Source organism: Mesocricetus auratus, unplaced genomic scaffold (assembly GCF_017639785.1).
Source record: "Mesocricetus auratus isolate SY011 unplaced genomic scaffold, BCM_Maur_2.0 Super-Scaffold_100007, whole genome shotgun sequence".
In the NCBI taxonomy this organism is placed as follows: domain Eukaryota; kingdom Metazoa; phylum Chordata; class Mammalia; order Rodentia; family Cricetidae; genus Mesocricetus; species Mesocricetus auratus.
Window position 1 is genome coordinate 38,380,712 of NW_024429191.1, and position 25,842 is coordinate 38,406,553.

General features: G+C 50.8%; 2 protein-coding genes across 8 annotated transcripts; both read right to left on the minus strand.

Moving 5' to 3' along the window:
* On the minus strand, nucleotides 1-9,273 carry Gjc2 (gap junction protein gamma 2). 4 transcript variants are annotated; one of them, XM_005067705.4, is made up of 2 exons: nucleotides 8,641-9,273; nucleotides 1-2,090 (listed from the first exon to the last, which is right to left on the minus strand). In XM_005067705.4, the coding sequence occupies exon 2, from the start codon at nucleotides 2,069-2,071 to the stop codon at nucleotides 749-751; it is 1,323 nt and encodes a 440-aa protein (XP_005067762.1). In that variant the 5' UTR covers nucleotides 2,072-2,090; nucleotides 8,641-9,273; the 3' UTR covers nucleotides 1-748. The 4 variants fall into 4 exon arrangements, with proteins under 4 accessions (XP_005067762.1, XP_005067763.1, XP_040604663.1 ...); XM_005067706.4 differs by lacking the exon at nucleotides 8,641-9,273 and adding an exon at nucleotides 8,204-8,634; XM_040748729.1 differs by lacking the exon at nucleotides 8,641-9,273 and adding an exon at nucleotides 7,390-7,504.
* Nucleotides 9,274-9,375: 102 nt separating this feature from the next.
* Guk1 (guanylate kinase 1) lies at nucleotides 9,376-17,935 on the minus strand. Of its 4 annotated transcripts, none has more exons than XM_013111551.3 (8): nucleotides 17,805-17,935; nucleotides 12,352-12,465; nucleotides 11,978-12,019; nucleotides 11,507-11,603; nucleotides 10,726-10,864; nucleotides 10,560-10,644; nucleotides 9,955-10,040; nucleotides 9,376-9,702 (listed from the first exon to the last, which is right to left on the minus strand). In XM_013111551.3, the coding sequence occupies exons 1-8, from the start codon at nucleotides 17,821-17,823 to the stop codon at nucleotides 9,667-9,669; spliced, it is 618 nt and encodes a 205-aa protein (XP_012967005.1). In that variant the 5' UTR covers nucleotides 17,824-17,935; the 3' UTR covers nucleotides 9,376-9,666. The 4 variants fall into 4 exon arrangements, with proteins under 4 accessions (XP_012967005.1, XP_005067760.1, XP_021081525.1 ...); XM_005067703.4 differs by lacking the exon at nucleotides 17,805-17,935 and adding an exon at nucleotides 17,630-17,781; XM_021225866.2 differs by lacking the exon at nucleotides 17,805-17,935 and adding an exon at nucleotides 15,876-15,903.
* Nucleotides 17,936-25,842: the final 7,907 nt, after the last annotated feature.

Sequence of the window (25,842 nt, forward strand, 5' to 3'; positions counted from 1 at the left end):
TATAAACAAAAAGTTAGTTTTATTTAATTTCATTTGTTCCGGAAGTTGGCTTTAAAACAGGGAGAAGGGCGCAAAAGATGGGGACAGGCTCCCCAGAGCTCTAATTTTTCCAACATGGCCAAAACCACAGCCCTGGACCACAGCCTTATGAATCTAAGCAGCAAGGCATGACAGAATTTCCAGGGTGTCCTAGAAAAGGCCCATGCCAGGCTACCTCAGCTCAGGGAGAGGAGGCTGTCCTCAACCCAGGCCTCCTTCAGGTCTCAGGCAGTTGTCTCAAACAGGGAATCAAGAGCTGGGAGCAGACCAAGGCTGTCGTCTGCTTGTCCCTGACCTGGGATTTCTATGGCTCTGTAAGGGCTGAAGGGGCTGCTGTTTTAATGAGGATAAGCACAGTCCCCAAACAGTTCATGCCAGACACCTCCATTCTATGGGGAAGCTACAGGTGAGCCTAGGAAGAAAGGCTGGCATGCCCAGGGAGGGGTCATCCTGCTTAACAGCCTAGAGGGGCAGTCAGTTCCGAGGACACAGCTCTGCCCCGTCTCCCCCTCCTTAGGAGCTACAGAGAAGACCCTGGTGACGCCCCTTCCCATCCTGCATGGGGGTATGGAGCCAGTCCCTCTTAAGGGCCTTCTGCTTCCTTTTCTAAAGTCCCGTAAGGGGGATCTATCAGCGGCCACTGGTTGAGAACAGAAAGATTTCCATTGAACCCTTATGCCAGGCACTCCCTGAGCTCTCCCCTATGCCCTCAGATCCACACCGTGGCCTTGCCATCCCTGCTGCCTGTACTGCCCTTCTCAGAGCCAGCCCTGGGCTTAGTAGCCAGCTGTTCCTGAGCCCCCGGCCGGCCCTGCTCCCCAACGGTGCCCCCCGATGTGGCGCTACCGGTTCCGGAAGCTGGGCCGCCCACCCTGGGTGCCCCCCTAGAGGCTGCATTGAGCCCTGAACATGGCGGGCTGTCCCGGTCCGCGGTCACCGCCGCCGCTGCCGCCCCATCGCGCAGTGCCTGCAGGGCCAGGTTAGCCAAATTCTGGTCGTGCGCCCGTGCCCGCTCAGCCGCGCGCACCACCAGGCTGTATTCGGGAGGGCAAGCCAGGCCGGCGGTGGCGGTCGGGAAAGCGCAGGGCGGCGGGCGCGGGACGGGGCCGGGACCTGGCGCTGAGGCTCCCCGACGGCCGCGCACAGCATCCTGCGCACTGCCGAGGCCCAGGTGCGCCATCTCACAGAGGTTGAGCAACAGGCAGAGGCAGCTAACCACATACATGACCAGCAGGAAGACTGTCTTCTCGGTTGGCCGTGACACGAAGCAGTCCACCACGTGCGGGCAAGGCTGGCGGCTGCAGGCAAAGAAGGGCGGCACCTCGAAGCCGTACAGCAGGTACTGGCCCACCAGAAAGGCCACCTCGAAGGCCGCCCTTACCACCAGCTGGGCCACATACACGCGCATCAGGCCCTCCCTCTGGATGCGCCGCCGCCCGTCGTGCTGCCCCGCTGGGCCAGGAGTCACCATCGTTTTGCCATCACCTCCGCCCCCCTTGGCAGCCACATCCTCTGCGCGCTCCTCCTCCGTGTCTTCCCCAGGACCCTCGGGCGCCCCTGGCTCCTCGTCCTCCTCTTCCTCCAACGCCAGTATGGGCTCCGCCTCTCCCAGATCGGTGGTGTCCGGCCAGCCAGGAGGCGGTGGTGGCAGCTGCGCCCTGGGCACACGCCGGGGGCCAGGGCGACGACGCAGGGCACGTCTGCGCTCCTGCTCCGAGGCACGCGCCAGACGGTGGACTGCATAGCCCAGGTACATGACAGATGGCGTGGAGATGACCACGATTTGGAAGACCCAGAAGCGCACATGCGACAGGGGCGCAAAGGCATCATAGCAGACATTGTCACAGCCCGGCTGTCGCGTGTTGCAGGTGAACTTGGATTGCTCATCCGAATAGATGGACTCTCCACCCACAGCTGTTAGCACAATTCGGAAGACCACTAGCACAGTGAGCCACACTTTGCCTACGAAGGTGGAATGATTGTGGATCTCCTCCAGCAGCCGCGTCAGGAAGCTCCAGCTCATGTTGGTCATGGGAGCAAGCAGGTGGGACCTACAGGCATGTATGACTGGTGGTCAGCGGGGGTGGGGGGGGCAACTGGGAACTGCTGGTGTGCCCAGAATTGAGGGGGCTGCAGGCTCGTCCAGCAATTGGGTTCTACTTACACACACCAGATGACCTTGAGCTCATGACTTTGCACTAAAGGTCCTCATCTGCATTCTCACCCTATGTGCTAAGGATGGAGACAGAGCATCTCCCACTGACCCCTGCTCCTGCCCTCCCTACCTCCTCTTTCCCAAGGCTCCCCAAGAAAGATCCAACTTGTGAGAAGTGCACCTCTGTCCCAGGCCCCTAGGGCCAAAGAGCCTGTGTGCTGCCTTTATTGGCAGAGGGGAAACAGGGCAGCACCAGTCCAGCTCAGCCCCAGACTGGATGCCACTCTCCTGGTGCTTACCCCAAGCCTGCCAGCCACTCAGACCTTCACAACCTCTGCTGCTTTCCCAGCCCTTATGGTCAGAATAGTACCCCACAGTCCTGAGGCCCCCATCTCCAAAGCATACATACCTTTTGGCCCCCAGCCCTCCCCAATGCTTTAGATTCCAACCTTCCAGCAGCACCAGCCTTTCTCCTTCCTTACCCTGCAAGCAGTTCCAGAAGTCCCTTCCATAAATGACCTTTATCCTCCTGCAAACCCTTTGCTAGTCCTGCAGCACTTAGCCTCAGTTACCCTTCCCACTGCTCATAGACCATTCAGGACTCTTTAACCAGTCCCAGATCTGTCCAGGCAGGACCATGTCTGGTGAGACTACAGACTGATACACAGCCACACTTGGGGACCTGTGAGCCTCAGAGATGGCAACATCTAGACCAACCCATTCTAGAACAGACATGTATCAGAGAAGGGCTCTGTGGTTCCTCGATGCCCGCCCTCCCTCCTCACAGCTATCACAGAGTTAGTACCTGCTGCTGGGAAGGCTTGGGCCAGGAGTCCCCCAAGCATTCAACACTGACACTTCAGGCTCCCTCCCCCAGGCAGGTCTTAGGTGGTAGCAGCAGCAGGTATGGACCAGCATCGGGAGTGGTAGCTCCAGGCCTCTTTATGTAGCTCGGGCCTCTCCTATCAGGGCAGGAAGAGGGGGCAGCCAGCAGGACAACAGGGGTTCCTGAGGAAATGCTCCCACATCCTCACATCTGTGAATCCCCTCTTGGGACCGCATATAGGCAATCAGAGGCACACACCCTCATGTGCATACACACATGCACTCACAAGTGTGTGTGTTATGTATGCAAGCATTCATGTGCACATACAGCATACACAGTTATCTTCATATGCACACAGGTGTGCATGACATAATGCATACTCATATGCATTCAGACACAATTGTACACACAAAGATGTGCACATTCATAAATACACATGTACACACACATGCTGGCACACACATTCATATATACTAACGCTCATAGACACTTATTTACCAACCCAACCACACATGCAAAGAATCAAGACTTAAATATCCAAATGCTCATTCATAAAGAAGAGTGAGCTTATGTGATCAGTTACACATGCACACATAGGAACACACATGCATACTCCCACAGCAAGAATGAACACACCCACGCACGCACATTCACAGGATGTTACACTTTCAGTGCCCACCCCTTCTGCCTCTCTGCCTCACACAGTAGGGCTACCTGGTGCCCTCTCAGGTGTGGATTCAACTCTCTTATCTCAGCTTCAGTCTTAGCCACCTCTTGAGATCTCAATCATAGGAGCCTAAAGCTTACCAGCAGGATCTGGAACAGGAGTTCCTGGGTAGACCTACCTAGCCACGTGTAGTATTTAACAACTGGATCTCTGTTAAAGCCTTGTTTGACAGTTTGCCATTTCTCTGGTATACCTACTTCTGTCATTGTAAGATGTGCACAGGAAACAACAAAGACATTGAAGCTTAGCTCTGGGCTGACTTTGGTCCTGGACAATGGGACTTTGCTTTGGAAGGACCTGTCACTCAATGCATGTATGCACAGTCATAGCTATTCACTCTCGGGCATGGCACTAAGAAGTGCTATGGTTGTAGAGCTGCCCTGGAAAAAAATAGAATCCTGGGCTCAGGCCATATACAGGGAATCTTCCAAACTTGAACCTCTAGCCTGTAACACTTTCTGCTAGTCCTGGCACTGGAATACCAGCAGGCACCTCTCATATGTCAATCTCCCTCTAAAGTGACCCCTCCACCCTTGGATTACTTTACCTGAATTGCTGTCCCCCGCACATCTTGGCTCCATCAATAAACCCTGAACCACCCACACTTGCCACCTGCACTGGCCTTCCAGTCCCAGCTGCTTCATTCTTCCCTATAAACCTGGCCCCATGCCCACTGGGGCACTTTGGAAGACACGACGACCAGATTACCCCTGCTGCCCATCAATGGCATTTTGCTTTGAGACAGGGTTTCTCTGTGTAGCTTTGTAGACCAGGCTGGCCTTGAACTCACAGAGATTCACCTACCTCTGCTTCCCATGCACCACCACCGCCTGGCTCTCAAAGGCTTTTTTTTAAGGCAAGGTTTCATGTGGCACAAGCAGACTTCAGACTCTTTATGTACTGATTTGTAAGAGTTCAGATGACCTTGAACTCTTCATCCTCCACCTTTACCTGCCAAGTGCTGGGATTTTTAGGCATATACTCAGCTCCTCCAGTGAGTTCTGACTAGGGCACACACTAGCCACTTCACAGAGAGAGAGAGAGAGAGAGAGAGAGAGAGAGAGAGAGAGAGAGAGAGAGAGAGAGGGAGGGAGGGAGGGAGGGAGGGAGGGAGGGAGGGAGGGAGGGAGGGAGGGGAGGGAGGGAGAGAGAGAGAGAGAGAGAGAGAGAGAGATTGATTTGCACCTGTGTATGCTCATTACTCTAGCCTGCCCGTCAGATGCTTCCCAATCACTAAAAGGGTTAATTTTTTGTACTGGGGACTCCAAAATGCATTTGTTTAGCTTGGTAAAGACAATACTTACAAACACACCATGGAAACCTGTAGTGTGCATATGTGTTGAGCCTAAGAAAGGCTTGGATGTGAGGCCCAGTGTAAGCTCCTGAGCCTGGCTAGAGTTTAGCGACCTGTCTCTAACCTGTAACCTCCACGTGGGGGTGACTCAGCCAGATCTGATACAAAATTGCCCCCTGCCTAGCTACCTGCCTGCTTCATGGAATCCTATTGGCCCCTAAGTCCTCATGTCACCTTACCCTATCCTAAGATTCCCATCCCCTACCTCAGTCCTGCGTGTTGGAATAGATCGAGATCCTGCTTCAACAGATTCCCACTCGTTAAAGGGCTGGACTGGCCCTTCCCCCGCTCTACCTGCAGGGAGGACCCTGCACATATGTGCTCTGGTTGTATCTTCTGAAGGGCCCTGACTGCAGAAATGCTTGAGTAAGAGCATTTTCTGAAATGGGTATGCTCATGCTGTCTACTATTCTAGTACTTGGGAGGTAGATGTAGGAAGATCAGGGTTTCAAGGTCACCCTCTGCTACATGGTGAGTTTGATGCCAGGCTGGACTACACTGAAACCCTTTCTCAAACCCCAGTCATAAAGTAAACAAAGAACCCATCTAGGTCCCAGGTTCTGGTTTCTAACTTCTCATCCAACAAGGACTGGGATTCTCCGGGGGAAGTGGCTGGCCAGATGGTCAGGTAGAGGAAACAAGAGCGTGGAACAATCTCAAAGAGGAAGAACATGCTAAGCACTCATGAACATTGATATGTGGATTGGTCACACTGAAGTTGCAACAATTTAACCACTAGACTAAGTAAGACTACAGGCTGCAGCTTTGGTCATATACCCTAGGTGACAGCAACTTCATGTTAGATCCAAGTGTCCAACACAGTAACCAGGCTGAGGAAACATGCCCTGCCTCCATCCAGAGGAACTGCCGACCAACCACTCTCTGCAGTATACACAAATATAGGAAGCACACACACACTCCAGTGGTTGCAAGCGGATAGCAACATCATTATCAGAGGACAGCATGAAAGAGGGACGTGCACCTTTGCAGCGACACCTGAGCCCTGTGACTCAAGGCATCATGGCCATTAAGTCTTGTTGATGCCATCTATAAAGATGGCTCGTTACCCTTGCAGTATTCTTCCTGAAACCCACAACCCCATCAAAGCAAGAGAGAACACAGGTCAATTTCTGAGAGGGACGTCCTACAAAATACCTGGGTGGTGTGCAGTAGCCATGGGTAGCTAAGACAAAGAGACTATCTTCCAAGAGCTGCCCCAGTGTCAGGAGGGGCCAAGTGAATGTAGGAATCACCTGGATTATGGCCTTCAGCTAGCAGAGGCTGCACTACAGTTTATTTTGGCGACATTTCTTGCTTATGGGGCCGGGGGAATGAGGTCCTCTGGGAACTTTTCTGTACTGTTATCCATTCTGTTATGACTTTGAACACGTTGAAGATACAGGGCTCCACTACAGAGGTGAGGTGCCATCCCCAGGATTCACAGGAGCTCCTGTCCCAAAGCACCTCCTACATTTTAGTCTAGAATTAGGCCCTGTGGTAGTGGTGGTGGTGCACTTCAGCTTGAGATGCTCCACACACAATACATAGCTCATTTGGCCCTTGCCTCTTTTGGAAAGCCTCTCCAGGTATAGGACTATCAAGAAATCCAAGTGAGGGGTGCAGTGACAGTTACTGTGACCAACAAGCATTAGGACTTGGCAAACCAGGTCGCAAGCTCTGGGTATCCAACAGAAACTACCCACCTCCTCCCCTAGGACCTGTGGGGCCAAACCTGCCACCTTTCCCCACTCGCACCCAAGCCACCCTCCTGGAAGCTCAAGCAGGCGGAACTACCTGTAGGAACCAGAAAAATAGATGGGCCAGCCTTGTCTGGTATGAGTCACAACTCTGAGTCTGGATAACTCCTACAGGTTAAAAGCTGCCTTCAGCTAAACTGCATTCCAGAAACAGAGGTGCATGCCTTCTTTTGGAATTGCCCAGGGAATACATTTGTGCCCAGTTCCTTGTAGAAAGTCCACACTCGCAACTCGCAGTGGAACCAGCATTTATCCCTAGTGCACGAACTGACTTCGGGAGCCCATTCCCTATGGAAGCATACTCTCTTAGCCTAGATACACGGGGCAGGGCCTAGGTCCTGCCCCAAATAACTTCACAAACTTTGATGATCCCTCATGGAAGGCCTTACCCTCCCTGGGGAGTAGATGGGGGGATGGGATGGGGGCATTGGTGAGGGGCACAGGAGGATGGGAAGGAGAAGGAACTGGGATTGATATATAAAATAAGATTGTTTCTAAATAAAATTTATATATATAAAAGTCCACACTCACCCTGATGCTTGTCTTTCCTCAGTCCTCCAGCCACACCCTCCAGCCCCTCCCACAGCCGAGCCAGGTCCCCCTGCCCACCTCTAGAACTTCTTCCCCAGCTGGGCCACTCCATATAACAGCAACTCCAGCCAATAGGCAGCAGGCCCTCCTGGGAAGGACCCCACCCCCACCCCATCCTTGAACTTGGTACCACCCCTTTTAGTTACCCATCCTCAAATCTCCCCCCTCTGCAGTCCCTGGACAGAGCAGGCAGGTGGGGAAACACTTAGAACAAACTTCCATGGCATCAAGGATTCTGTGCCAGGTACAGGGCCATACTAACCCAACAGCAGTTGTACAGGTTCAGCTGCTGAGAGGGTCTGCTTGGCAGCAGGCAGGTGGATAACGAGTAAGTTTGTTTAGTGTGAGGAGACTGGGCCTGGTGCCCATACTGCTCCCCTGGACACACTGCAACTGGCTGGGGTGGAATGGCCCGTCTTAAACACCCTGAGGGGTCTCAGCTGCTGGGGGAAGGACTGAATGCATCCTGGTTAGTTAGTTCCCCTCCCCCCCTCCCCCACCATGGGTACAGTTACCCAAGAAGAGCCAAGAAGCCAGCTGGACCCAAGCTGATAGATACCCCAAGTCCCTCAATACAGTGAAACAAGGTCTGGCCAGAGCTCCAGTGAGTCTTCCAGGGTAACACTGCCTGTGACACCCACCAGAGCCTGAGAGGCCAGTGAGGATAAGGGGGCCTGGGAAACATCACATTAACCATCAGAGTATAACCAGACAAGGCCTTGCCTATTTGCAGCCCCAGCAATGCCCTCCCTACCTTCTCCAGGCTGGAAATGCAAGCCTCTGTCTGAGCCCTTCCACCTGCCGGCTGGGTGCTGGTCCTCACTAAAGGCATACTGCCGGACTAGGGCTAGGGCCACCTCTCGCCACCAAGCACAATGGGGGGGTGGAGGAGAGGCCCTCAAGGGCTCCATTGTTCCCCCCAGGGTCTGAATCCATGATTGTCCCTGGGGGTGGAGCAGTGAGGAGCTAAGCAGGCCTGCTAGGGGCCTAAGCAGGTCCTGGCCCTCTTCTCCCCAGCCTCCACTGAGGTCCAGAAAGTTCTGGCTCACCCTTCTTGAGGAACATCTGTACTTTTGGAGGCAGCCCAGGGCTCCCCGGTCTCTCTGGCTACTTCTGCTTCAGTACCTGCCTGCCCTTTTCACACCCATATCCACCTAATCTGCCCAAGTCCTGGCCCAGGAGCGGCCTCACCTGGAGATGCACAGGGAGAGCTGTGGCTGACCACCGTGGGGGTAGCTGGCAACAACCACTGCCCTCACTGCAGGGATTGCTCTCTTGGGCGGAGCCAGGCAGCCTGGGCTGAGTGCCCAGAGGAAGAGGGGAGGACAGCAAGACCAGACACTCAGAATGTCTCATCTTGGGCAGGAGGGGAGGGACAGCAGCCCTCAACTTACAGACTTCTCTCTCAGGAATGCTGCACCCCGCTACAAGCCTAAGTTCAGAACCCTGAACCTCTACAAAGGTCCCAGGCTCTGCCCCTGTACTAGCCGGACAGGGTTCATTAGTCCTTTCTCGGGGCTTGGCTGGCTATCCACAAGGACAAGAGCACACAGCACCCACAGGTCCAAGGGCCAGCATTATGGCCTCAGTTTTCATGCTCTTCCTCTGTGGCTGGGCACTTTCCTTCCTGGACAGTGGTGCCTGTCACACTGGGTCCTCAAATGGCTCAGAAACAGCTCAAAGAGTACCAGGTTCTCCAGGGCTGAGCCACATTCCAATCCATGCTAGCAATCCCAGCTGCCTAGCTCCTAGGGAAAGAAGTGATCACAATCAACCCTAGCCAGCATTCTGATGACTGGTGGGCCCTGGATATGGGCAGCAGCAGGGGTCATCAGATATATGCAGAACCCCCTTGGCAGCCTTCATATGGGCTGACCAGATAGAAGTGGGCAGCCAGGGGTCATAGGCCCAGTGTGGAGGGCTCTGTCACTCTAACCCAATAGTTACTTTATTAGGATGTCAGTCCTGCTCCAGCAGGAGGACAGAGATGGGGGCAGGGAGAGCCCAGAGAGAATAAATGTGGGTACATTTCAGAATCCTTCAGTTTCAGCAAGCCAGCATAGGATAAAGAGCCACCATGTGGCCAGACAAGTGGCAGCTCCTCCTACTCCACAGTGGAAGCCTATTACAAGTCCTTGGTGCCTTTGCAAAGATCACCCCACTTCATAACCCAGGCAAATTTGGGGCACCGGCATCATTCTGGAATGAAGCAGGCCCTCAGGCATGGCCAGTTCCCTGAGCTTTCTTGATTTCCTGCCAAGGAAGAAGGAAAACAGAAAGTCAGAAGAGGCAGGGAAGCAGGGAGGGTTGGGTCTCATAGTCTCCCCTGGCCCCCAGAGACTCTTGGACTTTGCGCCTGTACTTGATCAGTCTGGCAAGTGGCAGAGCCTCAGCTTCTTATAGTGCAGCAAGGTGTGAGCCTTGGCCTCAGCAGGGTTTGCTGGACTCACGGGATGGCTTGTGCAGGGGACTGCCCCAAGAGAGGGCAGGTGGGGAGGGGCCCACCTCAGAGAGTGCCTGCTTCAATGTTGCATAGGCTTTATCCAAGTTGTCATTGATGATCACCAGGTCAAACAAGCCAGGCTCCTTGCCTGTGAATGGGACAAGACAAGAGTCAGGGACACATGGAATTTGGCCCTTTCTGGGCTTACACCATTGCAACAACCTGCTACCTGGCTATGTCTACTGTTGCCGGCCACTGAGTAGGATGGCCAGGGCTGGATGGAGCTCTTTCTTCCTTTCCTCTAGAGAATCTCAGCTGTTCCTGCTCCCATCAAGTTCTGAGTATGGACCATTGCCCCCTCCCCAGGCCTCCATTTAGAACTGGCACTGCATATGACAGGCTGCCATACACACACAGGGAAACAGCAAAAAGTCTCAATGACAATATCTGAATGTGGGCCAAGCTCAGACCCAGAAGCAACAGCGCAGCTGCAAAAAGATGCCTACAACTGTCACGTCAGTAAGAAAAGTGTGGCTGGCCCCTCAAAGGCTCTGCAAACAGGGAGGTCTGGAGCTCCTCCATCTTTGTTTGCCCTTGGTCCTCCCTGTCTGCTGATGAACAGGCTGGCCACATGCTCAGAAGGTATAAATGGTCTGAATGCACTCACTGCTCTCCATGTCAGCCCGTGCGGCTGCCAGTCGCTTTGCCAAACTCTCCTCAGTCTCAGTGTTGCGCAGCCGCAATCGTTGCTCCTGAAATGCAGGCCTTTTTTGGGTCAATATTCTCCAGGTCTCAGGGCTCGCCCTGCGGGTCTCCCCACACCAGGTACCCACCAGCACATCCAGTGAGGGAGGCTGCACAGAGATGTAGATGGGACGCAGATCAGTCTTCTTGATGTTTCGCACACCCTGCAGGTCAACGTCTAGCACGCAGATGCGATTCATGGCCTGCACAGCCTGAACAGCCGCCTTGCTGAGAGCAGGAAGGACAGTGAGCAGATGTTCAATGGGACCCAGGGGAAGACCTGGCCCTTAAGCCCTCATGAGTTCTTGCCTGCTGGCCATCCTCAAGAATGCATGCACTGGCTGCTAAACCTTGAACCCTGGTAGCTTCTTAAGGCTTCCAAAAGCTTCAGAGAAACTCGGCCCCTTCCTCCCAAGGCCCATTCCAAGCCTGGCCTGGGTAGGGCAGAGGCTCATTGAACCCAGCACCCTCTATATTTCCCAAAACTTCGAAGCATACCCTCGGCCCTTTAAGGCCCTCTGACAGCATAGCCCTTTGTAACTGTCCTGCAGTCAAAGACCAAACAAGTTTGGGCTTTTGGTCAGGTGAGCTGCCTGTCACTGCCTACCTCACCTATGTGAGGGATCTCATATGGCTCCTGCCACACAGGATGGCTTGAGGACAGATGAGTCTGGGGCATGACTGGGCCTGCCTGCTCCCTGGAGCCTATTAGCTAAGCTCAGAGACTAGGGGGAAATCAAGTCAGCCCAGCCAGGCAGGAGATGGGGAGGACATCATATGACAAAACGGACAGGCAGAAGAGCTTCCTTCTGCCACACTCCTGGGATTATCCTGATCCTTAATCCCGGACCCACACCCAACTCAGCCCACCTTGTCCCATACAGGTTCCCCGAGAACTCAGCATGCTCAATGAAGTCCCCTGCTGCAATGTCACGCTGCATCATCTCCCTGGTCACAAAGTAGTAATCTGGAGAGGAAGAGGGCTTTTCCGAGGATACCCAAAACCCAGACCTGCCTGGCCTGACCCCTCTCTCCATCCTACACAGGACTGCTATGGTAGATTCGCTGGAACAGACCCCACTGTCCCCACTGTCCCCACTGTGGGGCTGGAAATGGCCAGGTTCCACAGGCAAGTGGGACACTCCTGTCATACACCAAGCAGGAGAAGGTCCAGCCCTCACTCTGAAGATATACAGACTCTAATCAAGTCACTAGTCTAAAGGCAAGAGACACTCTCCTGCTGGGGACTACAGCCAAGGCACAGCGCAAACCCCCATGCGGCTGCCCCCCCCACACACACCAGTTCATCCACGAGACCTGTGGATTAGCAGGCCAGCTCACCTTTGCCATTTTCCTCACCAGGTCGTGGGTTCCGTGTAGTATCTAGGAAAAAGACCTATCACACACTGAAGGGTGGATGTACAACCCTTCCACCCTACCCAGGGTCTTCCCTCACAGGCCTGCTCAGTTCTCTAACTGTATAGCAGCAGGTGGTGCTCACAGCCAATGGAAAGCCCAGACCAGATAGATCAAGAGGTCACTGGGGCCAAGATGCTTACTCTAGATGGAAGCCCTGGGAAGGGAAAGGGTAATGGGGTTGAGGAGAGTGAGGAGAGCATCTCTTAGGCTGGGTGTATGCATTTGGAACTCTAGGAGTAGTCCAGCACTGGGATAGCCTCTGAGCTCCTTGCCATTCAAGGTCCTGGGGCACTCACGGGACACGCTGAAGCCAAAGATGCTGTCATGCTCCTGGAACAACTTCTTGAGCAGGGTGCTCTTCCCTGCACCCGATGGTCCACTCAGCACCACTGGCCTAGGACCCGCCATGCCTGCGAGAGGAAGGACATCACGGACATGAGAGGTTCTGTCCTCAGTGGTACTCTGGCACTGCCCTAGAGAAGGCAGCGGCATGAGGGATTCCCAAGGACAACCTCCCCATAAAATGTGAACCCTCCTCACAACAGCAGTCAATTGCCAAGATGGTAAACACAGGCAGGAAGGCCAACAGGATTCCAACCTCCAGCCTCACCCACACCCAACAGGATGTCCACAGGCCAAGTGACCCAGAAACAGACAATGCAGCAGTCACTGGTCCCACCCCATATAGGCTGCCCTCCAGAATCTGACCTCACTCTGCAGCCTGGGCTTTGGTGCCCACAAATGGCACCACCCACTGGGAGTCCTAAGTCTGAAAACAGAAATTCCCTGCCCCTGTCACTATAAACATGTCATCCTCAAGTCTGTTCAATTCAAACCTGTTTGGGAAATTTCCAACTAGATGTACAACCTTATTTCTGACTTGTCTGGAAAGGCAAGCTGCTGCCGAGAGTTGGAATAGCGCCCCCTAGCCTTCCAAGGGGAAAGTGAATGCAGCTCAGGGATCAACATCTGCCGCAGGTAGGGGCTGTTGCGGAAGGTATGAAAGCAAAGCAGAAACCTCATCTATCACTGTCTGGTCTGGGACCTGAGCCTCCTTCCCTTAATCTCTGCTGGCATCACCCTAGGACCATCTTATCTCACCTGCCCCCCAAGCTCATGCGTAAGCACCCAGCCCCACCTCACCCTCAGCTCTATTCCTCCCACCAGCCTGGCCTCTGAGCAGGCCCTCATTTACACAGCCAGGACCCTGTCCATGAAAGCTTTCCTGCATCCTCAGGATGGCACCCACCTACCTGAAGTGTTGCAGCCTCCGTGGTTAGCCTGGGAAGAGTCAATGGCTGCTCTACACGGAGGGACAGGGGACTAATCTCTACCAAGCCCATACCCCGCCCTTCTGAACAATAAATCCCTGGGGCACCCAGCCCTGCCTGCACTGATTGCAAAGAGATCAGCCCTGTTCTTCCACTGTGCAAGAAGGAAAAGGAAGTTATTTGTCCTGCTCCTGAGACCTACACCTGTCCAAATAACTGGGCAGCATCCTCGTACACTGACAGATGGGGAAGGGCCACCACAGGGCTGTGAGACCTCAGCTGCTGTTCTCTTCTGAGGTAGAGGCAGAGGGAGACCAGGGAAAGCATTTGGGAGGCTGAGGGGCTGCCTGCCAACCCAAGAACCTTTGGCCTGTAAGGGTGAGCCACCAGTTTCTGGTCCAAAAGGCATAGGCTTCAGGAAGGCCATCAGCTTACAGAAGTCTTGTGTTCTTAATCTTCTATGTAGGCCACGAGGTAATCTTACAAAATCACTATTGCTGGTATTCTATCACCCACATGAGCATAAGCACATGCACATCATACATGCATATTGAAAACACACACACACACACACCCTTGAGAAGTAACATAGGACCACCTATCAAAAAAGACACAGTAAGAGGGACCTAAAGAAACTCACTCAGTGTCACCAACGCTGCCTCTCAATAAAACTCTGCTCCCTTGTGGCTCTTCACCAAATGCATATGAGCCCAATCACACTGACCACTGTATGTTATTTTCTGTCTGGACTCCAGGCTTCCTCTGACCCATAACTCATCACCACCTTTTCTTTTTTTTTTTTTTTTTGCTTTGTTTTATGAGACAGGGTTTCTCCATGACTTTGGAGGCTGCCCTGGAACTAGCTTTTGTAGACCAGGCTGGTCTCGAACTCAGAGAGATCCACCTGCCTCTGCCTCCCGAGTGCTGGGATTAAAGGCAGCTCTCATCACCACCTTTTCATAGTTATCCTCTTCCCTAGTCACTGAGCCCTGCTGCTTCCTCCACAGCCTGGCCTTAGAGTGTGCACTACAAACCACACAATGCAGCTCCTGCAAAGCTGCCTTCCAGTCTGCCTGCTGGATCAGGAAGCCAGGATGAGGTCCTCAAGGTGCTGCACTGGCTCCAAATTCCCTGTGATGACCACAGGTTGTGACCTGCAGCTGCCAATATGGGTTCTACATCTGCGCATTCCAAATGGAGCTCTTGGTTCCCTTGAGTTTAAAAGGAGCTCAAGGCAGTGCTCACCATGGGGCTTTGCAGGCTCACTGCACAGGTGTATTCCAGAGACTGAGAACATAGGATCTGAGACTTAAAGAAGGACAAGTACCATGACAATAGAGGAGAACCAAAGCTAAGAGAGATGTGCCAAAGTGCATGAGGTAAGAAAGCTTCTGAGAGCCAGGTGGTGGTCGTGCACACCTTTAATACCAGCACTCTTGAGGCAGAGACAAGTGGATTTCTGTGAGTTCAATGTCAGCCTGGTCTACAAAGTGAGTTCCAAAACAGTCTGGACTGCTTCACAGAGAAACCCAGTCTCAAAAAAAAAAAAAAAAAAAAAAAAAGGAGGGAGGGAGGGAAAGCAAGCACGCTTTTCTGAGAAAAGGACCCCAGATCAGACAACCAATAAGAGGACATGCATGAGGGACAAGTATGGGTGAAACAGATAATCTGCCATCCCATCAGACAATGGGACAGTCTGTACCTATCCCTCACTCTATACCCTGCCTCAAACTACAGGTAATGATGAACTAGTATCCCCAAATTCCAGCCTCACATTTCTGGGACTGTAGGCCATGACCAGACAGGGAGAGGACAGACACTGGCATGCACATGCAGCACACTGAACAGCTGAATCCTACCCAGCTCTGCCCCGACTGCACCCTGCTGAGCCACTAGCCTCTCAAGCCCAGACTTTCAGGAGTCATAGTGTGTAACTTCTGTCCTCCTGGGGCTGAACCATGAGACAAGACACAGGAAAGCAGCTCCACCCTGGTGGCACCTTGGTTCTGAAGAGGGTCAGCAGGTGTCACCTGGCACATGCAGCTCATGGATCTTTGACAGACCTTGGTGACCCTCTATGACACTACACTTGCTTGGATCTACACAAACCACTGGGTTTTTTTTTTTTTCTGCCATTGTACCACACAGCTAGCTAGCCAGGGTACAATGGCAGACAGCAAGTCCAGTGGTGGCCTAGCATGGTCAGTTTGGAAGAGCCCTAGTCAGCAGCCAGGTGACCAGGCATTTACTCATCTCTACAGGGCTGCAGGTATTGTCAGAAACTACAGATCTAGCCTTTGCGCTAGCATTTACAGAAGTGTGTGTTGCTCGGAGGCTACTTCCTTTGGGGAGACCACTGAAGAAACTTTGGACCCCAATCTCTTTAGCTCTTCTAGCCTCAGACATCAACTGTCTGACAAAGAGCCCCAAGCCCTAACTGTAAGACAAGCCATGATGCAAGTGAGTTCCACGGGAACACTGGGAGGGAGCATCCTCTGCTGAGACATTCCCCAGACACAACTTCCTACAAGGCTTCTTCCCGTCCTTACCTTAGGGCCCCTAGGACTAGAAGTCTGTCACAAATCCCTCCTGTCAATTGAAAACACAAACAGCACTAAGCAGATGAGTGACACATCCCAGCCCCAGAATTTAGGAGCCTCTTCCAAGAGTAGCACCAAAAGCAGCCAAAGCATCTTCATTGTGATTCCTCTACCTGAGTCAGATGGACATACCATGGTCTCCCAAAGAAGTAAAGATGGAGGAGGAGTAGCCAACCATGAACAGGCTGCCGCACCTTCCTGGTACTACCCATTTCCACTTGTGTCTCTTTCCATCAAGAAGAAAAAAGAAGAGGCTGAATCTTGAACAGGGTCCTGGATGCCATAATCACGAGGCAGAGTGAACATAAAAGAAAGAATGGGTTCAGAACCCAAGGAGAACAAAATGGAAAGACCTAGGACGTTGCAGAGTTTGTCATCTACTTGGTTGTATAGAAGGGAAACTGAGGGAACAGGGTCAGGGAAGACTGAGGGTGAATGAGGCCCGCCCAGCAGGACCAGGGAGAAGGGGGTAGGTAGGGCAAAGGACACTGAGGCCCAGTACATGTGGGAAGGGATGGGTAGGGCAGGGCTGGGGGAACTGGGGACCAACACATGCAGTCAGAGAGAATAGGAGACAGGGCAGGGGAGACTGAGGTCTACTGCAGGAAAGACCAGGGGAAACTGAGGTCCAGAATACTCAGGACCAGGGACAATGGGGACAGAGTGGGGTAAGGAAGACTGAGGCCCAACCAGAAGAGTCAGGGATGCTGCAAGAAGTCTTCCTCCTACAGCTGCCTTCCCTTCTTTGTGGGGCTCTCCCCTCCCACACCTCCTTCTGCCTCTTCTTCAAACTACCTCAACATGTTTCCTGGAGATTCTGTGTGTTTCAAACAGAAGACAAAGTTTAAGTGTGGCTGAACAGAAATACACTGCCCAAATTTACTACTCCAGAAAACTACTGGTCCCCCCTAGACAAAGATCCAGTGCCAGACCAAGGAAGGCCAGGCAAACTGTAGCAACAACTGATGCAGCATCCACTGGAATGAAAAAGCCTAATATGTAAAAGCAGGGGTAAAGTGGGTAGACAGGAGCTAGAATAGCAGGAAAATCTGCTCCTTGGTGCCGAAACAGGAAACTGCCTCAGTGGTAGCTCCCCTAACTAACCTATGACTCCTGGAAGGCGAGCTGGAGGAGCGCCCACAAAGGCAAACCTCCTTCTTCCCTCTCTCCTTGGACCCTAACCAAGGCTGACCAATCCATTTATTTGCTTTCTCCTTCGCTCCTCAGGTACCACGTAGCTAATGTCACCTGCTCCTCCAGCCACCACCTGAAGAAACCTTCTCACTAGAGACCGCTTTCCCGCCCACTTCCACATCGGAGAAAGCTCATAAGTGGCTTCAGAAACCCCAACCCGGGACAAGCCGAGCTCCAATATTCACACCCAGGCATCAGGAGGGCCTGCACCACTTGCAGACACCGAAGTCCAGCACTGGCAATGGAGGAGTAAAGCCAGGTGCTTGAGCCTGCCCAGGATGCCCGGTGGGCAGGGCGCCGAGGAAGAGCACCAGCTAGGCTCAGGCTGCGCGGGTTTGCGGGCGGCTGGGACTCCACGTGCCTATCCCCGTCGTTCTGAGGACCCGGAAAACACATTCACCAGGTGTCTCCATAAGAACAGGGGTCACTGGAGGCGACGCGCAAGGGACGCACGCTGCTGCAAGTCCCGCTCCAGGGGCAGCCGGCTGTCAGCAGCTCAGCGCACTCACCGTCCGCAGGGACCCGACCCAGGGCGGCCACAGCCAGCCCGACCAGCGGGCGCCGCAGCATCAGGGACAGCCCGCAGGACTACGTCACAGCGGCGCGCCGGCCCACTAGGCCACACCAAAGCATGGCACAACTGAGTACACGGAGTGCGCAAAATCGACAGCGCCGGCCACTTACCGCCTCTGTACGCTAACATTAGTCACCCGGCCCGCCCACTCCATATCGCCTCAACCCCCGCTAGTCTTGGCCGCTAGACTACGTCACAGCTGCGCGTCGGTCTCCGAGGGCCTACGGGAGGGGGAGCGCCGCATTCCACACACTGCTTTTTTTCTAGGCTTAGACCCCGCCTCCCCACAGAGAAGACCCCCCCCCACAGAGGAGCGCATTAAAAACCAGTGTCTAGAGGCTGCAGAGATGACTCAGCGGTCAAGAGCACTGACACCTCTTCCAAAGGACCTGAATTCAATTCCCAGCTCCCAAATGGCGGCTCACAACTGTCTCCAGTTCTAGGGGACCCAACACCCTCACACAGACATACATACAGGCAAAACACCAACGCACACAAATTGAAACATCAGCGAAGGCCGGGCGTTGGTGGCGCACGCCTTTAATCCCAGCACTCGGGAGGCAGAGGCAGGCGGATCTCTGTGAGTTCGAGGCCAGCCTGGTCTACAGAGTGAGTTCCAGGACAGCCTCCAAAGCCACGGAGAAACCCTGTCTCGAAAAACCAAAAAAAAAAAAAAAAAAAAAAGAAACATCAGTGAATCATGTGGCTACTTGCTGCCAGCATGACTCTTTGCCACTCTCCTTCCTTCCAGGTCTCAGGTCCTAAAAAAATCTCAAGACAAATGACTAACTGTGGTGCCTATTAGCATACAAAGTGTAAGCTGGCCTCATGCTGTCTTAGCATCACAAGTATCCTACCAGTTCCCAATGCTGGCACCCAGGCTTCTGTCTGCTCTCTCTCTCTCTCTCTCTCTCTCTCTCTCTCTCTCTCTCTCTCTCTCTCTCTCTCTCTCTCTCTCTCTCTCTCTCTCTCCCTCTCCCTCTCCCTCTCCCTCCCTCTCCCTCTCCCTCTCCCTCCCTCCCTCTCTCTCTCTCTGTTGTTTTTTGTGGAGACTGTCCTGGAAGTAGTTCTTGTAGACCAGGCTGGTCTCGAACTCACAGAGATCCGCCTACCTCTGCCTCCCGAGTGCTGGAATTAAAGGCATGAGCCACCACCACCCAACCAGTCTGCTCTTCTTAGACCTGCCCCCTACCCTAAACCTCTCCAGCCCAGGGGCTTTGCTTCCCTTCCCAGCTTCTCTGTCCTATAAAAACTTGCCATTTTAGCCATGCTCTGTCTTGGTCCTCTCTCTTCTCTTTACCTCTTACTCTCCACCTTCTCCACCCCGCCCTTCTCATGGCCCAGTACAGTCTACTGGTCATGTTTAGTCTACTCTTCTCCCTGCTCTGGACCCTTCCAGAGGCCTCTGGTTGTACTCTCTCTCATAGCTACAATAAAACCCTTCTCCTCAATCATAACCTTGGGATGGTCATGTCCTCATTTTCATTCACCAGGAACTGAAATTTACACTTTGCTTGCCTGCCTTGTGAATTCCTTCTAAACTATAATGAATTGTCCTTGAACTTCTGTTTGAGGCCATTCTCTGTCTTTGAGTCTGTTTGTGTTAGTTCTCACCTTTTATTAATAAAAATAAGAACTTCAACAGGATACACTGATTTCCCAGGTGTTGATAAATATGGAATAAGGACGGAGCACAAGCCATGGAGAGCATATTAACCACAGTTTATTATAGCGAGACCAAAAGAGGGGAGATGGACATGACAGAGAGAGAAGATGAGAGAGGATGAGATAGAAAGACGAGAGTAAAAGAGAGAGAGAAGAGTAAGAGAGATAGAGATGATGAGTAAGAGAGGAGTAAAAGAGAGAGTAAGCGGGCAGGGGTCAGTCCTTTAAAGGGGTCCTTTGCACCTGCGTGGTTCTCACAGAACTCTGGGCTGGCCAGAGTGTGGCCTGAGCACATCCTGCCAGGTAACAGGGCAGGCCAGAGTAATGCCTGAACCTTTCATTCCCACCTTTATTTATGATTAAAAAGAGGTGGGGGTGTTAGACGTGGCAGGCTAGGGAATAAAGATGTTGAGTTTTTACAACTGTTTCCTGCTGACCTGGGGGCATCAACCCTCTTTGGGGGAATCTGAGAAAGCTGGGGTGTTGCCACATCTGGAGTAGCTGGTTGCTCCATTGTAGTCCTGGCTGTCTGGAACTCTGGCATCTCTGTAGATCTGGCAAGATGTTAGCAGAGTAGAGGACAAAATAAGGCTTAATTTTTTTTTTAGGTCCTGGTATTTGAGGGGAGGATTGTAAGATGAAGGAGGGGTTCTCGGGGATCCCAAGATGAGGGAAGGGGATCCCAGGACCAGGGAGAGGTTGAATAATATCTGGAATGAATCTGACCAGTTTGGATGGGTCCAATTTGGCCTTCTGGAACTTACAAGAATCCTTTGAGTTTGTGAAAACACAAGTATTAGACATATTAACAGCATATTAGAAGTAACTTAGCTGAAAGCATTAACATTTTTTAAAACTTGACAGTTAGCACAATGAAAAGTACCTTAATTTTGAGCTTGTAGTTATGATCATATAGTGTTATAGTTGTTTAGCACTCTGTTGGAGTTAGATTAGTAGCTTATCAGAACTTTTTTGATTAATGTTAAGACTATGAAAAGTAGTATAATGAAAGAGAAACCTGGAACATACTTTATTTTTTTAATGTCTCAACTTACTTTATTACATTATCATCTTATATAGATAAACCTTGCAATACCTGTTCCTGAAATCTGTTTTATTAAAGAGCTTTGCCTTGTCTGTTACTTTAAGCTGGCAAAGCTACCAGCCGTCAAAAGCATCAGAGTTCTTGAGATGGATAAGATTTTACCTGAGATTGGAGAATGACAGACTTAGTAGCTGACTGCATGGACAGCCACCCCCAAGGTCCTCCACAACTGTTGAAGTCAGAGGCTCCAAGAACACCTGCCTTTTGCTGATAGTGAGACCTGTGGATTGGAGACTTTTTAGGAAGGCTTTCCTACTGTTGTCCCAAGCAACGTGGACGAAGTCGATTCCAGTGTCCTCTTGTTCACAGCCTGAAGAGTCCTTTGAAGCAGTTGAGGTGGAGGGCAGGGTTGCTTGCGTTGCTTGAGGGAGCCAGCGTTGCCACTTTCATGGGCGGAGTTTCTTCAGTGTCCACCAGTCTTCTTGGAGGAAATGGGGTGGTGCCAGCAGCTGGCCTGTCTCTCTGTTATAAAAAGCTTTTAAATAAAACATTTAAATGCCATGTTCTCTAGATCTCTGAGCATTTGAGGGCTGTCTGTCTACTTAGCATATCTCAGTAGACAAAATTTATCTTTAGTGACTTGCCTTAAGTGTACAGGTGGCTAGAGAATAGAATAGAAGCTTTACCTTTGTAAACATCCTACAGGAAGGACTGGGTGCTATATTCTGTCAATTTGAAATAGACCTTTATAACTTTAAATGTTTACCATTAAAAGATATAATTTAGAAATATTTGATATTTAGTATAGTTGAATTTAAATTGTATATAAAGTTACCTTATATTTTTACACATACATATAGTTGCATTAAACAGGATTGGGTAAAAGTGTTTGATCTACACTTGTAACAAACAGACAGATTTAAAGAGACAGTCAGTGATGAAAAGAAAGATTTGTTGTAGATAGAACATGGGACCCTGGAAAGGCACAATATTCCATAAACACGCCATGTGGAACAGGACCAGTGAAAGATGAAATTAGAGACAAAAATAAAAGTGTAAAAGAGGCAAAAAGTAAATGAATTCTGTCAGCAGGCTTTGCCAGCAAAAGCTGGCTAGACTGAGTGGGTGTGTCTACAGCCAGGTCATGAGGTAAACATGACAGCCTCTGTATGATGCTTCTCCTAAGACTTCTCAATATGTCCAGTAACACATCTTTCCTATTAACTTTTTGTTTTGTTTTTTGAGGCAGGGTTTCTCTGTATTGTTTTGGAGGCTGTCCTGGAACTCACTCTGTAGACCAGGCTGGCCTGGAACTCACAGAGATCCGCCTGCCTCTGCTTCCCGAGTGCTGGGAGTAAAGGCATGTGCCACCAACGCCCAGCCCTATTAACTCTTTTTAAAATTATTTATGTATGGGTGTTTTGTATGCATGTGAATCTGTGTACCATGTGTGTGCCTGGTGCCCTTGGATGCCTTGGGACTGGGGTTGTAAATGGTCGTGAGCCATCATATGGGTGCTAGGAATTGAATCTGGGTCTTCTGGCAGGCAGTACTCTTAACATCTAAGTCATTTCTCCAGACCCCACCCGTCCTTAAGTTCTTTAACTGACAGAGACATTTAACCTGTTCTTGAACCTCTAGATGATATCAAAGCCACAGAGTAGGGCCACAGCTAAGATCCCAAATAGAGTCAACATCAGTGTGTGTGATGCCAGTCATGGCCCTGCAACCAGTCACACTGTGTGGGGAAGGGTAGCCTAGACTATTCCCATCCTGGTATACACATGGTGCCACACCCAGAGGATTTAGCAATTGCCCACATGCAGATCCCACTGTTCTTGGGACAAAGCATTCTTCCTGTCTGGTGTGGAAATGTTTAACTTGTGCCTGCCTCATCGTTTTATCTTGGAGGTATATAACTTGTTTAAAGGAACCTTCAGTCTAGGGGGAGAATTTAGACTTGGGCTTTTAAACAATGTCTTAGTTAGGGTTAGTATTACTATGATGAAACACCATGACCAAAAGCAAGATGGGTTAGAGAGGATGTAGTCAATCATTGAAAGAACTCATAATAGGACCAAAACCTGGAGGCAGGAACTGATGCAGACTGAAAAGTTTCTACACCCCGATAAGCCTCTCCACCAATGCAACAATACAAATCAGACCAAATCAAACCAAATTAGAAGAAGCCCACGTTTAATGCATAAGGGCTCTTGGGTGGCCTTCCAGCCCCCCAGAGAGATGGGAAAGAGAGACCTGGAAAACCTCGAGTCTGGTTTTGGGGGGCAGGGCAGTTTAAATACCCTATGGGAGTGGTCTTGAGCATCTCTGGGGGAGGGGCCATCATTTGGCAGGCTTTCTGAGATGCAGCAGGGTTTGGAGGGAAATGGGGAGGGGGCTTGGGTGGAACTTCCACCATAACATCCCAGACTCTTTAGGTATATGGATGCCAGAGACTGGGGCAAAGCTTTTATCATAAGAGGGTATATGGATACCAAGGGCTGGGGTGAAGCTTCCACCTTAACAGAGGCCATGGTGGTGGTGGTGGTGGTGAGGTGCTGCTTACTGGCTTGCTTCTAATGGCTTGCTAAGCCTGTTTTCTTTCTTTTTTTTTCCTCCTAAGCTTGCTTTCTAATAGAACCCAGAACCACCAGCCCAGGGATGGCCCCATCCCAACGGGCTGAGCCCTCTTCCATCAATCACTAATCAAGAAAATGCCCCACAGGCTTGCCTACAGCCTGATTTTTTGTTTGTTTGTTTGTTTGGTTTTTCGAGACAGGGTTTCTCTGTATTGTTTTGGAGATGGTCCTGGAACTCTCTCTGTAGACCAGGCTGCCCTCAAACTCAGAGATCTACCTGCCTTTGCCTCCTGAGTGTTGGGATTAAAGGCTTGCACTACCAACACCCGGTCATACAGCCTGATCTTGAGGTATTTCCTCAACTTAGACTCCTTTCTCTCTGATGACTCTAGCTTGTCAAGTTGACACAAAACCAGCCAGAATAGTGACCCTCATTGTAACTCACTACTGATTTAAAAGACACGAGAAGCCAGTTTTCATACTAGAGTTCCTAAGAAGAAGAGGCCCCTATCACATCACATCTTGCAACCTGGAGTTCCTATTCTAGTCCTTATCAACCTCTCCAGCAAAAAGAACCTTGTGTGTCCCTTGTGGAAATGGGACATGGTGGCAGGATGCTGTCGTGGATACTCATTTTGCTTGGTGGAAAGTCCCTGCCTCAGTTGTCCTACCCACCAACAGGGGCCTTGGTTGTATGAGCATTTCTTGGAACTGGGAGGCCCACTGTGCTGATCTTGGCTAACATTCACCTTTCTGCAGGGTACTCATTTGGAGACGGATACTCACCTTCTCCCTCCCTCCCTAATCCCCCATCAGTATGTGATGTGTTCTCACACACCCACATGTATTTTATGTAAGTCACAGATCAGCGTCAAGTGTGTCTTCTCTACTTTATCCTTTGAGATAGAATCCCTGAACCCAAAGCTTCGAGTCCCAGCATGGAAAAGAAGTAACCTAGCACAAGCAACATTCATTCAGTCCTCACACAAACTCCACATTCTGACTTCCTCTCTCCAGACACCGTGTTCCTGTTGCTTGCTTGCTTGTGGTCTCCCTGGAAGCACACAAACACTCCAGTGAGCTCCAGTAGGCTGGATCAGAATGGGGCAGACTTTGAAATTGCAGTGGACCAGCAGGAAAGCTCAGTACTACCATGGGGACAGGTCACGTCTACTGCAGGCAAGGTGCTCAAGTTACAGATAAAATCACAGCAGCAAAGACACAATCTGTTAATTACCAATGTGGAAGGAACATGAAGAGAAGAGGTTCTGGTTATTTTTAAATTACGTGTATTTATTTTCTGTGTGTGTGTGGTGCCCTGTAATGTGATGCACATGTGGATGTCAGAGGATAATCTGCAGGAATGAGTTCTCTCCTTCCATCACATACGTTTCTGGGATAGACAAAGCTAGGCTGGAACTCACTACGTAGCCTAGGCTGGTCTTGCCCTCCTGACAATATTCTTACCTCAGATTCCTGAGTGCTGGGATTATGGATGTGAGCTACCAAGTCTGGTTCATAAAGAGAAAGTTTGCTACTCACGGCTGGTTCTTTTGGAAGAACATTGACAGGTGAAGTTCAGTGCAAAGGAAACCAAGAGCAAAGGACTTTTCCCTCCTCCTCTTCTGGTTTAAAGTTGTGAGTTTAAAAAATGGCCTTATTGGGGATGGACGGTTGGCTCAGAGGTTAAGTGCACTGGCTGCTCTTCCAGAGGTCCTGAGTTCAAATCCCAGTAACAACAAGGTGGCTCACAATCATCAATAATGAAATCTGGTGCCCTCTTGTGGACTGCAGGCTTACATGCAGATAGATCACTGCATACACAAAAATAAAGAAATCTTAAAAGAAAAAAAAAAGACCTTATATAATGGACATGGTGGCTCACACCTTTAATCCCAGCACTCATGAGCCACAGGCAAGGCAGATCTTTGTGAGTTCAAGGTCAGCCACGACTACACATTGAAACCCTGTCACAAAAATAAGTAAATAAACAAATAAATAGCCCTATTCTTTTGTCCCTTCCACTCTCCTGCTTGTAACATAACATATTCAAATTATCTTTATTAGTGTATTCAAAGTAATTTTTGGTTCCCTAATTGGGACAACAGACAGAATCTCAGACAGTGAAAATGAATCTCAGAATTTAGTGATAGGTTCAGTGGAGAATAGAAGGCACATCTAAGTTCTCAGAGCCTCAAAACTCAAAGCTAGCCTGTCACCAGGTGACACCCTCCATAGCAGAGCTTTCTTTGGACTGCTGGCTCCTGAATAATGACATTGAGACTTATTAATCATGAAAGTTTGGCCTTAGCTTAGGCTTATTCCCAAGTAACTTTTAAAACTTCAATTAACCCATGTATATGAATCTATGTTCTGCCACGTGACTCCTTTACCTCTCCTCAATACCATATGTGCTACTTCCTCCCCATCTGGCTGACCTATCTCCCATGCCTCAGATTGTTTCCCAGAGTTCCTATTTCTCCCCGGGAGTCCTCCCTATTCTCTCCTGCCTAGCCAATCAGCTATTTATTAAACCAATCAGAAGGTGTCTTAGGCAAGTGAGGAAGACAGAGGCTCATTCATCTTCACATGGTATACAAAAAAATTATCCCAACATTCAGTGCACTCTACTGGAGGTCACTTATCTATAAAATCAGACATTTTCGATAGGTGTTGGGGCATGCCTTTAATCCCAGCTCTCAGAAGGCAGAGGCAGGAGGATCTCTGTGAATTCAAAGTCAGTTGTTCTACAAACCGAGTTTCAGGACAGAGAAACCCTGTCTCAAAAACAAAACAAAACAAAACAAAAAGACAAAAAGGTCAGATACTTTCAGTAGTACCCAGAGGAGTCCTCCCCAG

What these genes read in the sequence shown, in the direction of transcription:
- Gjc2 (XM_021225849.2), bottom strand. Translation starts at nt 3,112, where the DNA reads ATGCTGGTCCATACCTGCTGCTGCTACCACCTAAGACCTGCCTGGGGG. An exon ending in CCAAGCCTTCCCAGCAGCAG is followed by an intron (nt 2,091 to 2,999) that starts GTACTAACTCTG and finishes ACATGCCTGTAG; the next exon opens with GTCCCACCTGCTTGCTCCCA.
- Guk1 (XM_005067703.4), bottom strand. Translation starts at nt 17,690, where the DNA reads ATGCTGCGGCGCCCGCTGGTCGGGCTGGCTGTGGCCGCCCTGGGTCGG. An exon ending in TGGTGAGGAAAATGGCAAAG is followed by an intron (nt 11,604 to 11,977) that starts GTGAGCTGGCCT and finishes CTTCCTCTCCAG; the next exon opens with ATTACTACTTTGTGACCAGG. An exon ending in CTCCCTCACTGGATGTGCTG is followed by an intron (nt 10,645 to 10,725) that starts GTGGGTACCTGG and finishes CCTGCATTTCAG; the next exon opens with GAGCAACGATTGCGGCTGCG.